At 39.2% G+C, this 15,313-nt stretch overlaps 1 protein-coding gene across 5 annotated transcripts in view; it reads right to left on the bottom strand.

Annotated features, from left to right (window-relative positions):
- The window catches only part of LOC115623000, a 97,262-nt gene that overhangs the window by 17,765 nt on the left and 64,184 nt on the right, over nucleotides 1-15,313 (bottom strand). For 2 of the 5 annotated variants that reach the window (XM_030517163.1, XM_030517164.1), the window contains exons 1-2: nucleotides 8,101-8,933; nucleotides 7,070-8,058 (exon numbers count right to left, since the gene is read on the bottom strand). The exons of the other annotated variants lie outside the window; for them this stretch is intronic. In XM_030517163.1, the coding sequence (XP_030373023.1) occupies nucleotides 7,070-8,058; nucleotides 8,101-8,926 (1,815 nt within the window). In that variant the 5' untranslated portion in view covers nucleotides 8,927-8,933. Of the gene's footprint in view, nucleotides 1-7,069; nucleotides 8,059-8,100; nucleotides 8,934-15,313 lie in introns of those variants that run through there. 5 annotated transcript variants of the gene reach the window in all.

Genomic DNA, 15,313 nt, shown 5'->3' with positions numbered 1-15,313 from the left:
AAGTTATATACAATTTATATTTATATTTATTAACTCCAGTGTGCATTATTAATCAATTCCTTGATTTCATTCCTCTTTTCTCAGAGTGTTCTTTACCTTTGCCAGACGATGCAAATTTTGTTTGTGGCTCTTGAGTCGTGCTAGCTTATATAAGTGTGTATGCCTGTAACTTTACGTGCAACTAATTGTTTAATTGCCACTTTAGAGTTGTCGACAACTCAAAAGCTGCAACGCCCAGCTTTTCTATTGTGTACACATGTCTGCTACCTTCGTAGACGTTTTGTATTTACTTTAAGTGAGGTGGAATTAATTAAAGTTTGCTTTGTACAATAGAATGGGTCGATTAGGATACTGTCTGTAAACTAAATTCGACATTTCTCGAGGTTTGAAGATGAAGGTAGGATTACAAACATATGAACTTTTCACCGCTTGAGGTTAAGAAGGATTTTGTTTAAAAGCGAAAGAGCCGCTTCAACGCAAAAGAAAATGGTATGCAAAGTATTTACGGAACTAAATTCAAAAACTGAAAGATAATAGAGAATGTAATAGGAATAATTATCTACCCCTTTTTTTAAGGCTATGTAATTTTTACTATTTTGAACGACATTTCGTTAGGGACTGTGCAAATATAATTTGATGAAAAGTATAGTACATCAATATACATATATCTCTTTGTTCTTGTCAACATCCAGTTTTTTAAATACCAAAATCGCTATTCATTAACAAGTTCTATACAATTGAGTAAGCCGAATGTTCTTTTTAAAGTAGTTCTTTTTTTAGTTCTGAGCACTTTCCAACTTACTGTTAATTAATGAAGTGGAAAAATCATATTTATTATCATTTATTCATAAATCCAATACATATATATGGTGCTTATTTGTTGTTTTAATTTAGCGTGAATGGATTTCTTTTTGTCGTTTGAATAATATTTTCAGATTACCCTATTAAATGTAAATATATTGGTCGAAAAACATTGCAATTCTCGAATAAAAGCAATTTGAAAAATGTGCGCAACTAAAGTCTTTAATTAGAATTGCAAATGAGAGATTTTTGAATACGGCAAAAGCTGAAGAATGCTTTTTGATTTTCGAATTTATTTAATAAAAACTAAGGCGGCTTTAGAAATTATGCCGCCCCCCTCCCATTGTCGACTAGAAACCACTATTTCGGCTCTCCGCGCCACACGTGCGCTGCGACAAATTGCGCGGCATGGGATATGCAAAAATTCAATTTGCAATGACCATGACTGGTTGGTGCCCGACCAGACGGCTATAAATATTCATTGCATTTCGCGCATGGCGGCACAATCGCCAAATTTTTAATCTCGCTATCGATGAATGTGTGTGTGTGTGTGGTGGCTTTTTCTGTTTATTTGAGTGGGTATCGGAGCCAGGCACACACCTGTAACACAGCTGGCCGGGGCCGGTTCAACGAAAAATTGATCGAGCAGCCAAGTGTGACTGTAAATGTGTGCCATGGACTCGTGTGCCACCCAAAGGGTAGGGCAACAGCAGAGTCTGAATCCGTCTGAATCGTCTCTGTGTGTATTGGCTGCAATATTTGCAGAGCTTATTGCAGTTGCAATGCAAATAACCATTTACCCCCGTTGGCCAACTACTTGTATCTTGGGGCATAACTTAAAGCTTGGAATACTTTAATTTGTTGTGCACGGGTTGCTTATACGCCCCGTGAGCCAAGGCAAATCTTTTTCTAAATTCAACTGAAGTGCTCTTCATTGTTTTGCACGCATTTGGCAACGTGTTGCGTTCATTCACTTGTGGAATAGTTTTCCGCAAAAGTTTTCGCATGGCCTCTGGCGAATTCAATGGAAACTTGTACGTGAAACGGCGTCAAAGGCGGTAGCGCGGCGCGCATTCAAAATGTAAAACGCCTTGGCCAGGCTCCTCGTTCGTTATTGTTGTTTGTTGCGTTAGTGGAGCTTATGCGCAGTTATGGGCTTACCGTTATACAAGCACGCATTCACACCACCTACACAGATATACAAATACTACAAGTATACTATATACGTGCATACTTGTACATTCAAGAGCGCTCACACAAAGCACGTCCTTCGGTCGTTTCAGTTTCCTGGCCGTCGAGTATAACACGCTGCACAGACCGAGTCGCTTTGCGTAATTGCAAGGCAAACATCCTGCCATTATGAATTAAGCATTCTGCATGGGCCTTAATAATCGTTTGTAGACCTTAATACGCATATTCATTAATTATTCACATTTCAGGGAAATGGCATCGTGTACAACATGGTCAGTGCAAGGCTTTGAGGGAAGTGAGAATAGAAAAAAAATGAATTCATTTAACAAAAGTCCGTCACCTCACAAAGATGTACATCATCTATATACGAGTATGTGGTATGTACTTTTTGTACATATATGCGTAGCTGTGGCCTATTAATGTCATTCTGGTTCCGGTTGCAGGAAGACGTTAAGAATGATTTAATTGGCTTTGGCTTCCTTGGGGCAACGGTTGGAATGGATTTTTCCAAATAAATGCAAATAAATAAGAACGAAAGAAGCATATTTTTGAATAAGAAATAAAACTCAATAGTATAATTTTCTTTTCATCTAAAAGGAACTTCTGTAATGAACTTGGTTGTATCTACAGACCTTTATAAAGTTGACTACCTTTTCATTTCATTTAAAAACTTATCTAAGAATTCTATAAATATTCCAAAAATTCATTTTCAAGTCAAGTAATATCTGAAGAATTCGATTTTCCCATTTAAATATGCGAGCAAAGCGTCCTTCCATTTCAGTGTGGGCTTATAAAAATGCCAATTTCCTTTCACTCAGCCTGGTCTACTATAAATACCTGACAGTTGGTGACATTCAATTTGCCAGACTAGCGGCGTATTGAGTTCAAGTAATGTATTCAAAAACTTCTGACAGCGGTTCGATTGAAAGTCCATTAAGCTGCCAGCAAAACGGGGACCTCACCTACGCAAACACCCTTGGAGAGCTTGTCTGGTACAAGACACAAGCCTGTTGACCAACCATATGCGAAAAAAGAAAGAAAATCACGACAATTTAAGAATAACAATCCAAATGCAAGTGAAAATTGGGAACTAAAAAGGTACAAGCTGTGCAGTATTTGATCATTTTATGATTTAAAAACATTAGCTTGTATTTGTGGTCGAGAGCCCAACAAGATTTTACATCTTTCATTGATTGCTAGAAAGATTTGGCTTCATGTTGAGAATTTAGATTTTAACTCGTTAATTTTTCATAAATTGAATCTGTTTATGGATCAATTATATAAAGTCTTCTAGCAAACTGGCAGGTAGCTTTATCATTTTAAGTGGCCAAATAAGAAGCGGTCGCATAACAACAAGCAGCGAAACGAGCAGCATTTGCTGGCGATACGAATATAATTTTAACGTCGTTTGAATACATTTATTTTCCACAAGTACTCCTTAAAATCAACCATTTGGCACACGCTAACCGGAAACGTACACAAAACGAGGTCGTTCGTACGAACCCCAGGACCTTTCCTACAACAAAGGAACGTACAAAATAATTGCGTCGCTATTGCCGTTGAGTGAAATGCATTTTTCACGTGTTCTCATTACTCTTCGCGTTACCTGCTGCCTCCCTCGGTTTCTGGCATGGTTTTCACTCCGCTTTGGTTATTTATAGGAAACTAAACACGGTCGGGAGGGGGAAAGAACAATACAATGAGAGAAAAACAAAACAAACTGTACAGAAATTAAATTAAATTGTTTGGCTTCGACATGAGTTGTTCGGGCGCTGCTATTTATAAAAACAAAGTTTAACAGTGTGTTTTTGTTTTGAGTTCGTTTTTCTTCATTTTTTAATACATTTTCGGATGTTTTTGTTTATCACTGTTGCTTTCGCTTTTATTATTGTAGTTGGCGTAGCTGAAAATCGGTGGCAATTTTGTAGCTTTTGCGCATAGTTTTTTGTTTTATTGCTGGCAGAATAAATTTTATTGTTTCAACATGTTGATAGTAAAAAAGAGAACGGAATAAAAATACCAATGGCATTACATTATTTGTGTAATAATAGCTTTGGAGAATCAGCAGCAAGCACATTAGAGTAAATCTACCTGATATACACTTATGCATGATAAATATACGGTTTGTCTTGTTGAGCTCACACAAGTGTAGCTTTATGCAATCTATGGGAAACAACAAACACTCCTCATTAGCTATCAACATGGGAACCAGCACATGGTGTATTTTTAATATTTTGTAATATCGCCTTCTATAATATTAACGGCTGCATTAAAAATAGGCAAATGTTATGATGCATATCGAACTAACTGCCATAAGTGATCAATCAAACGGCTTTAATGAGTTCCAACAACTAAATACGCCTAATGATCAGAAATAGGCCGCTGTGCTGCAATATATAAAACGCAAAAAAAAAAAAAAAAAGCGGGTGTTTATTCATTTTTCTCTCGCTTTAGATTAATGCATTTTGGATTGCATTTTCAAGAAATTGCATCCCAACTTTGAAGTGTTAATTATGTTATAGCTATAAGTTTTATAAAAAACTCAATTAGAAGACCCCAATGTGTAGTTTTCAAATGCTTGGATTAATTTAGAAGCAGCATTTAAATGTATATACTATATACACCATCTGGGATGTGCCGTCTATTTATGAGATTTTGCGGAAGGCAGTGGGCAGCTGCTTGTGGTGCCGCGTGTGCCACATGTGGCATAATGGAGCATACACATAAAAACAGCGACGCATAAAATTCAATTAAAAACTACTTGCCCCGAAAAGTATGCAACACAAAAACTACGGCACACATAATTTTTCATGCAAGCTGGACAGCAGCACTTATTTAACCATTAAAAAGTTGAGCCGCAGCTGCAGCCAACTAAAAACGACGCGCAGGACAGAAGAGAACAGGATAGGGCTGGGCGGGCACTAAGTTGTTGAATGAAGCGGGACAAGTGAAGGAGCAGGAGCAGGGGCTGAGGCAGGGACAGGCGCCAGGGCAAAGGATTGCCAGCTATTCTCTCTCGCTCTATGTGAGTCTGGGTCCTGGAATGGTGGGCGAGTTGTTTAGCCAACGGCGACGGCAGCTTCAACACTGACGCGCTTGTCGCCTGTGATAAATGGAGTGGCTCCGCCACCATTGCCATTCGTTGTATGGCGCGACATTTCAAATTTTGAAATAAAAATGTTTTATGCGCACACACATACTTACTATGGTATATAAATATTTTTCCTTTTAATTCAGCGAATGCTGTGAGTTTTGTAGCGTTTTAGTTTGAATGACATATGGGAGGGCTTTCAACGGTTGATAAAAACGGCGGGCGAATTTAATCTTTTTCGCTTTTAATCCGCTCTTACTGAATATCTTTTTGTACTATAGGTACGGATTTTTGTGGCTGCTCTTAAAGCGACAAAGAGCTTAAGGCTCTCATGTAACCGGCGAGTACTCCAGTTATTTTTAGAATTTACAAATACTTTATGTATTGCTGCTATGGAATGTACGCTGGATTTATGCAGTTGATGAATTTTTGTAGCCATACAGGTTCACATTCGAATAGCGTGAAAGCTTCGCCCTGCCCGAGAGCATTGTTATTATTATTATAGTATTGTATGTGTTGCTGCCTGCCTGCCTGCCTGGCTAGCACAAGCGTTGATATTCTGGCTCCACAATGGCATCAGCATGAGCACTTTATTTCAGTTGTGTTTTGTAAGTTAGTCGAATGCCTTCCGGTTGCTTGGCGCCAATAGCAAAAAAAAATCTTGTATGTAGAGACGCCCACACAAAAGGTCAGGCATATATTGAATGCAATTTATTGCTTGACTGCACTCGCGCTAATGTCCTCAAATATCCTGTGGCGGCAATTTACGCACATACACATGCCATTTTCTTCACAAGAACACACACAAGTGTACGGACTTATATTCGCATACTTGAGCTGTTTTTATGCGCTTATGCTGCGTATGCGTAATATTAAATGGGAACTCTCTAATATCATACGTCATGTTGTGCCACGAGCGTTATTGAAATTGCATTCGTGCGTGCGTAGCGGCAATGCATAAATTCAATTTCAGAAACCATCGACTTGTGAATGGTCGATTGGAGCGGGCGATTGATACGTAGCTGGGATTGAATTGACTCAGATGCAAGGCAGATAGTACTTATAGAGATACTAGAATGCTAGGGCAACTGTAGCAGAAAGGGGCTTTTGTTTTGTTGAGTGAAATCGATGGCTGTTGGCGCTGCGCCGATTGCTGCATTATTTTCACTCTTCATCAGAATTTGGCATACGTCCAATCGCGCATTAAACTGCAAATAGCCGACTGGAAATTGAAATGCAAATACGTTCTCGCAAACAGCCTTCAACAAAATAGAATTGATCATATGACAGTGGCAATTGATTATGATTTAATATGAAAATGTTAATATAACAATTAGTTTATAAATTGAAATAAACAGCAAAGAACAAAGGTGTTTTTTAAAAATCAAAATTAAAGTTTCTTTTGATCTTGTTTCCAAACTTATTACAAGAGTTGAGACTAGAACTAAACATTTCCGGATAGCTTTCAAATTATAGGTATACGTATTTAACTCAACTATAAAAGATTTCCTCTAACAATTCATTGAAGAGGTAACACGTTTAAAATGTTTAGTCTTAAATTTATTTGCTCTGTGTATGTTTTTTCAGCTTATATTTATTTGGGTTTCGCTTAAGCCGTTGCTGCTTTTGGGATCTGCTGCAACGCCAAAAGCAACAAGTGGTGAGAAATGAAAATTTGAATATATATACATTTATTTCTCACCCAATATTTATGCAAATATGTAAATTATGCGCGAAAGGAAAAGCGACCAGTAAACGGGCTGCGGCACGAAATGCGCCGAAAGTCTAATAAAAATCAACAAAAAATGAGAAAATGAAGAACCACAAAATGGGAAGCGGAGAAATAAAACCAGAATAAAATAAATATAAATAATAATTTTTATTTTCATTTTACAAAATAATATGCAAAGCAAAGGGCGCGTCGAGGAGCTGGTGTAAATATTTGCCAAAGAATTTGCGACGACCATAATACGGAATGGGACTCACCTGTAGCTTGCTGCTGGGTGGGGACACAACCAGGCATATTTTCATGGTTGCGCGGAGAAATTCCTCGCGCTTAGAATTCAAGTCGGGCGGCACGGCGACGGGAGAGGTGACAGCGGCCTGTTTGAGTGGTGCACGTTTCGGGGAGACCATCCCCGATGTTGACGGTGTGGCTGACGATGATGTGGCCACAGGCAGAAAGGGGTTCAGACTTCGCACCAGGCTAGCGGAATTGAATCTGCCGCTCTCCAAGCTGGACGGTGGTGATTGGGAGACGACAGCTGGCGGCGGTGGTTGCTGTGGCTGCGCATGCTGATGATGCAGCAGACGTGTGGGCGAGTGGAGGCTAAACAGTTTCCGTTTCTGCCGCCCCGGCGTCGACGAGGAGCTCGAAGCCGGACTTGGCGACGGTCCTGGTGGACAGCTGATGCCGCTCTCGCTGTGCGTCGACTCCTGCGAGCCAGCACGACTGTACGATGGGGTGGGCAGCTGAGCTGAACGTGTGCCCACATATTTCACAGCCGTCACATTGCCATCCAGCTGCAGATCCTCCACTTCCTCGGCCTCTTCCTGCAAGTCTTCGTCGTAGGTGCTGTGATAAGTTCGCGCGGTTATTTCCGGCAAGAAAGGATTATTGGGCGAGGTGAGTGTGTATTGATAATAGCTGCCGGCCTCGCCACTCTCCACTGGCAACATGCTGCCGCCATCCGCCTCATCGGGCGTGCTCTCCTCGGGAAAGGAGCCTGCATGAAAGTCCATACCAGCGCCGATTCCACTGCTGCTAGACGGTCCACCGTAAGCACCCAGCTGCTCCCATTCCCCGGACGAGGAATTGTGCGAGGAGACGGTGAATCCCTCGTTTGAATGTCCCTGACAGCTGCGCGAACTCTCGTTGCTGCTCTTGAATAGAAAGTTTTGCAGACGCGTCAGCCTCACGGAGCTACTCTCGCTGGTTAGGCTGCAGCTGCGACTGGCGGTGGCATGTGTGCTGCCTCCGCCGCCGCCGCCGCCGCCTCCTCCTCCTCCTCCACCACCACTACTACTACTCAGGGGCAGTTGCTGAGCGGCTAACTGTTGCTCACTTCTATTGCTGTTCTGTGTCTCCAGGCGACGCTTGCGCCGCTGCTCAGAGGAGTCGCCACCCACGGTGCTCACCTCACCGCCCATGCTTAGGAGGCCTTGTGGTTGCTGGCGACAGGCCCAGTGATAAACGCTCGACTGCGAACCGCTTAATTCGCAGGGCAAGTCAAAGTTGCTCTCCAGCGAGGTGCTTGAGTTGGTGGTGGCGACGCTGCTTAAATGATGATACGCGTACTCCGGGGGCGTGCACTCGTCCGGACTGTCCAGCAGTAGTGCCGGATTTATGTGACCGCCCAGTCCCGGCAGCTGACTTAGCGAGAAGAGCGAGGCACGGGAACTGTGCTGTTGCTGTTGTTGCTGCTGCTGCTGCTGCTGCTTTAGCTGTTGCAGTGTTCGTCCCACGCAGTTGTTGTTGTCGACCAGCAGCGGTGGTGTGGCACGATTCTTTGCCAGCAGCTCCTCTGGCGTTGGCTCGGGGCGTCTAATTTCTAGGGACTTGTGCTCGCTGCGGCGAAAGGAGCGACGCAGCCTTTCGGCAAACTTCGACTCCTTAGGCGCCTTCGTTGGCTTATCTTTAGACTTCTCTTTGGACTTTTCCTTGTCCTTGACAAGCAGCTTAAGCTTGTTCTCAGTCTTTTCTTTGCGTGTTTCGTCCTTCTCCAGCAGTTTCTCGTGCATTTGTGCGGGCGCCGGCGTCTGGGCGGCTATCGTTACTGCTGAAGGTCGCGGTTGATGTTGGCTGGCTAATGTAATTGGCGGCGCCGCAAGGCCGCCACCCATTACGCTCGTCGTTGACAGAGCGTCGTGTCAGGTTTCGCTGCGCTTGGATCGCCCTCCTACTTGCTAGTCAAACACTAGTTTGCAGTGTTGTCTAATACTTTAACAATCTTACTAAATGTGCTTTGAGCTGTTGTGTCCGCTTCAGTTGCTAATTTTTGTTAGTTTACTTAGTTTGGATGACTAGTTAGATCCAGTAATTAATTGTAATTTAAGAAGCGTTGATTTTCCCCAAAGAAAAACATTTCCATGATTTTCTCTTTTTTCTTTAAACTTAGTTTATGGTATAGTGTTATAATTAAACGCTAAGTATTGCTTATGCTACTGTTGTTGTTGTTTTTTTTTTTTGCTCGTTGGTTTTGCTGAAATTAAGAAAAAGAAGAAACTCAATTACAATTTGACTTGGAGGTTGAATTACTGAGCGGCGGAGAGTTGTTTGCAATAATTATCATTTTTATACCCTGTACTTGAAGGATGAAATGGGTATATTAGGTTCTTAATCAGAAATCGATCTAGACAATCCATTCAAAACCCAATTGAAAAACAAATATATTTTAATATTTTTAATAATAATGTCATTTTTCTATGCACAACTATATATTGGTGCTTGGCTTAGCTCAACGAACAAGCAGTGGTCCCATAATCCAGGGAAGGTTCTTGTTTAAATCACGGCGCTATCATCCCAGAAGCACGATTTAAATCTCTAAATTTGGTATCTTTTAAAAAAGTTGAAAATTATATTTTTAAAAAAAAATTTAAGAATGTGTGATTAACTTGATTTAAAAAAGAGTTTTATGTAATGATAAGTAATTTTAAAAATGTCTATGGTTCAAGATATTTATTATTTTTTACTAATAAGTGATAAACAATTTCTGCAAATGCACCCACCGCTTCATTTCATAAATTGCATATTATTGTAAAAATTACACTTTTGCAAACTCAGACCTTTTCATAGAATGAACTATTTTTTATAGAGAGCTGTGGCAGTAATTTTATTAATTTGAGCACCAAGACAGTTTCGGTGACGGTCAGAAAACTAAATAATTTACAAACTAGATTCATTTTTAAGACATGACACGATATTTATGGTATTTTAAGTAAAAAAAGTTATCTGCTACTTAAATCGGTTGACTTTTTGCAATTGAAAAAATATCCAGACAAATATTGAGGCTATTTATTTGCCTATAGACATTCAAATATCTAACAATTAGCCTAGAGCTCTAAATTACTTGTATCAGATGCGTGATTTTCAATTATTTAATTGTGAGTTGCGTACCTCTTGAAGCTCGGAGTGAGGCAGTCCATGAATATTTCAGGGGCACATCAAAATAAACTGTGCAGATTAAATAAACAGAGCCGGGCCTGCGACCGTAGATGAAGACTGCACTTTCAACAACAATGTTGGGTGTTCAGGGCATTGCAGACAAGAAAGGACGGAAGGTGGGAGGATGGACGGGAAGAGAGATAGTCGGGCGCATGCAAAGGATGTGTTGATATAATAAACACGACACATGCAAATACACACGAGTACACACAAATGCATGGCAAAGTAGTTGGTGACAAAATACACAGTGAGCCATCACTCACATACCTACAGACACAGACACAGACACTTCCCCGACAGCCTGGCAATGTGGATTAGGTATGCAAGTCAGATTCCCACCCACCAGATACTTGACAGCATGGATTTTATTTTGTTTTTGCTTGTGAACAAATTTGAGCCAAAGGCAAAAGACTAAATGTGAAATCAAATGAAGTGAATGCTCTGCTGGCTCAGGATCTGGGTATAGAGGGTGAAAATGGGAGACAGATAAGGTATGCGGAATGTTTGCTGTGCACTCTTTAATCTGTTTACACTGGGGGCTTTTTCGGGCAACCACAAACTAATTTGTTTGCTCTGCATTAAACTAGTCCTGTCTGTCACCTATCGTTCGCATCACTTCATAAAGGTGGCCAGGTGGAATGCTCGCTCTCCTACCCAATACCAACAAATCCACATTTTACTCCTACCTACATAAGATACTACGTATTTATTTGACCTTTCACGCTTACACACTCAAAATTTAACACAACTTAAGCGGCTCTCCAGCCCATTAACATGCATGTAAACCCCATTTAAATCAATTACCATATCCGACTTACATTTATGTATGCGCTTTTTTTTCCACCAATTCCAAATGAATTAAATTTTCCGAAGGACTCGCGAATGAAAATAAACGTTGATGCGCCTTCATACAGATTTCCAATTCAATAATTTTACAATATTGGCATTACAAAAATAAAGTTGAAAATATGCCAAGTGCGGAGGAAGGAAATGTGTGTATCTTGTCAGGCATGTGTACATATGTGAGAAAACCGCATTATGGCGTGTCGAAAGGATATTAAATTGTTAAATTATAGATTAAAACAGTGTAGATATAAAATATACATATGTTAGTTAAGGATCAACAATGGATTGCACTTTTTTGAAATGGATTCACATTTTTGAAAAGCATATGCGAGAGTATGAAGGAATTGAATTATTGAACTTTTTTTTAAATTATGAAATCAAGCAATCGAATATTTCCCTCATTAAATGCTGAATTCACGATTACACCTGATTGTAAATAACTTGCTGAAATATGTTGAGAATGAAATAGTTTGTTGCACGATTAAGGGCTTACGCAGGCAACTTATCTATATTTCTTTATTTATCAGCAATTTACTAAAAGAGTAATTCAAAGATGAAATAATTGATAAGACAATTGTTGGATTGTAAATGAATTATAAGATGTTGCTAAATTCAGAGCATTCTCAATATTATTATTATTTTGTAATTATTTGGCATTATTAAAAATACTTTATTACATGACTATACAACCCAAATGTACATCCTGCCTGCAGAAATCAGCAATGGTAACCGGCATTAGCGAACATGTGTTCAATTTACTGTTTAAACCATCGATTGGTCAAACAAATATTTTCTAATTGGCTCAATTGACAGCTCAGGGGGGCATAGACAAAAATCAAATTTCCGACTTTAGGCCTGGCCCAATTTGGTGGCTTTTCACTGATGATTGGCTATTGGCCACTGGCAATGCATATTTAAATAACTAATTGCCCGACACACAAACACGCCTACACACGTACTTTAGTTGTCCATTTGCGATGGACTGCTTTAAAATGGAAACGACTGCGAAACAACGAATACAGCTTTAAAGTTTTGGAATTTCATAATTTATAGTATTTGCATTTCAAATGTGGCCTAAATGTTCTTGTTTTTTGCATAATTCATCTGAATAATGCGTGCAAACAAGCAAGCTGTTAAGTGTTATGTAATGACAACCTAATCCAGAAGTCGGAGCACCACAAAGCATTTGCGAAAGTTTAACTAGAAACATGGCTGATTTGAAATCAACCTTAAAATTCAACGTTCTGCTGGTGAAAACAAATCGATATATCACATTGCAAAATGGCAAGGAAAAACGCAGCGGGGTCACTTCAGTCTCAAGAGCTATAAGAAATTTAATTAGCGCTCGACATGCGTTCCCGCTTATCAACTAAGCTGACCCCAACCATTTAGTCAGGGGCGCCAAAGTGTGGGGAAAAACCTCAACTCGTTGGTTGGCAAAGAACAGCATGGAACAGCACTGTTGTGGCCAGATTCAAGCTGAGCTCGGTGACCGTCACTACAGAAAAGGCAATCCACAACAAAATAAAAAGAATCCTGGCTACGTGACACCGCGTCCTCAGCTCACCAACCGACACCAATGGTTGGCTTTAATCAAGCCGTTGCAATACATGGACGCGTATTCGCCAGCGACATTAAATCATTAATGTGCCAACAAAATATGCTACGCCGTTGGCTTTTGGATTATGCAGGATAGACGACAGGTGTGACGAAGGTATTCCACAAATGATTTATATGTTGGGCGACATTGTAAAAAGCAAGCAAAAGAACTCCACTGCTTCGACCTGGAAACATGAATTACAATATGTTGACTCTCATGGAAATACTCATGAGTACACAATGCATTATCAAAAATATATTAAGTTGCATGTGTTGTGTAAATTGTAACCTGCATATTAGTAATAATTAATGTATGTAAAATGTTCATTTTTTAAACACTTTTCTTGCTAGCCTGGATGTCAATAGGTGTTTCGAAATACTTCCACATCAGATATACTTAATCTGTATAGCAAGTAATTATATTTGCATTAAAGGTGGGGAAAAAACAGCTGCATCAAAATTTAAACCTCTGCAATTTTATTGTGGAAATAATAATTCAAATATGACAAGCTATTTAAAGCAATCGCCTTTAAAGCTTTAAAGCTAAGTACATTGCGAACAATACTGTCAAAGATTAATGTAATCTATTGAGTCTCACAGATCAACAGCTTAGTCCGTAAACATTAAAAAAACTAAACAAATAATTTGAAAATATATTAAAATTTGAACAAATGAGAGAATTATATATTTTTTATGTATTAAAATTGTGAATAGTTAAAATAACATTCTAAGAAGAGGGAGGAAAAATAAAACATCGTATTGGATTGGATTCAGAAATTTGTACAGTACACAGGGTATACTTGTAAAATGAACAACTAGTTTCAAATAATTTGGATTATTTACAAAAATTCAAATGTAAAATAATTTTAATAAATGGATTACTTCCGCTAATGCTCATAGTATTAATGATTAGAAATATTCCAATATGCGTGTAGGAAAGTACAATAAGGCGAACATCTGCTGGGGAAACTTTTTATTTTTTCAAAAATTAATCATTAAATTTGTAAGCAACTAATTGGTAGTAAAGATGGCAAGTAACATTCTTGTGGTAGTCATCATTAATTTTATCATTCAAAAACAAACTTCAGTCAAGAAATAAACGCACAGACTCATTAACTTGTTTATAAGTTCTTCCATTTCGTTTGGTATTGCGTTTACTTTATCATTTAAAAACACAAGTCAAGAAATAAACTCATTTTCATTTCGTCGATTTTTCTCATCCCCTTTCACGCTGGCTGCATTATGTTGGCTTGTTTGCATTCATCTGCTCAAGTGCATCGTCTGTATAATATAAACGAAGTTTATTCGTTTTAATTTGCAAATGCAAATGCATAGAATAATTCATAATCTTATTTGCAACTTTTATTGGGCATTTTGTACGTTATATAATAGCCCATAACTGGGTAATTCTTGTTTATTACGCATACGCCATGTGTTAGACTTAACATATTTTTCGCAATATGAAATATACGAGCATATGTATACAGTTGCATGTATATATGTATGTATGAACTATTAAAGCTTGCGACACTTTCAGCTTGAATGCCACGTGCGTCGAGGCGTCTTATCGTTGCTTTTGTTGTTTTTGCAATTGACAAATGAACAACAGGCCACGAAAATGGCACTGGCCATCGCAAGAAGGCTTTAGGCCGGAGGTGTGGCCACATAAAATGAAACATACATAAAGCTTTATTATTATTAATATTATTTATACATAAATATAAATGTATGCATACATATCGCTTGTATACACAACGTGTGCGGCCTGCCGCTGGCCATTGTCCACATTTGAGTGCGTACGTGTGTGCGCGAGTGTGTGGTGTAAGTAATAAATAAATCACTGCATACGCCTGGGCGGAGCACGCAATGGCTTTGGGAGCATTGAAGTGCGTGTTCGGTCATATCAAGCAAGCACGGCGACGCTCGAGTGAATTGTGATGCGTTCTAATTAAAATGACTTTAAGTGTGCGCGTGTATGTGTGTAATGAGCAACGTGTTTGGAGAGAGTTTTCATAAATATTGCCATTTTTCATAGCATACTGTGCAGCGTTGACAGCTTTGCCACTCTTTAGATGGCGGCCAAAGGGAGAGGGACAATAAAGTTGTGCTCTTTGAAAAATTGTGAACACTTTTTAAGCACGGCACATGCACACACACACACACACACACATACACACACACATTTGTGTACGTGTGTACTCATACATGAACAAACTCTTTGCAATTTCTTTTCAATTATAAATTCCTTACATGACGCTTAAGCGACAGACTACACAACTACACGTGCTCCTTTGTGGCCCATCGACCACCGTGGTTCATTGTTAACACTCATCTTAATAATTTCCTGCTTGGCTGCAGTTACATAATAAAAGAGTTCAAAAGCATAAATGATAAAATGATTTCGGATTAGACTCAATATTCTACTTGCTTCATATCTTAGGGAACAACGTAATTAGGGTAGACCTTTTAATATTGAGTTTAAAAATGAATATTTCTTGAATACAGTGCAGAGATTTTGAAATTAAAATTTTCAATATCAGCTCACTTTTTTGTCGGCTTTTTGCTATTATTTTCGGAGCGATTTCAACAAAAATGAGTTGATAAATATAATAGAAAATAAT

This window comes from Scaptodrosophila lebanonensis, unplaced genomic scaffold (genome assembly GCF_003285725.1).
Source record: "Scaptodrosophila lebanonensis strain 11010-0011.00,11010-0021.00 unplaced genomic scaffold, SlebRS2 tig00000043-arrow-pilon, whole genome shotgun sequence".
NCBI classification, from domain to species: domain Eukaryota; kingdom Metazoa; phylum Arthropoda; class Insecta; order Diptera; family Drosophilidae; genus Scaptodrosophila; species Scaptodrosophila lebanonensis.
Note: the sequence above shows the minus strand (reverse complement) of the source record. Positions and strands in the feature narration are given on the sequence as shown.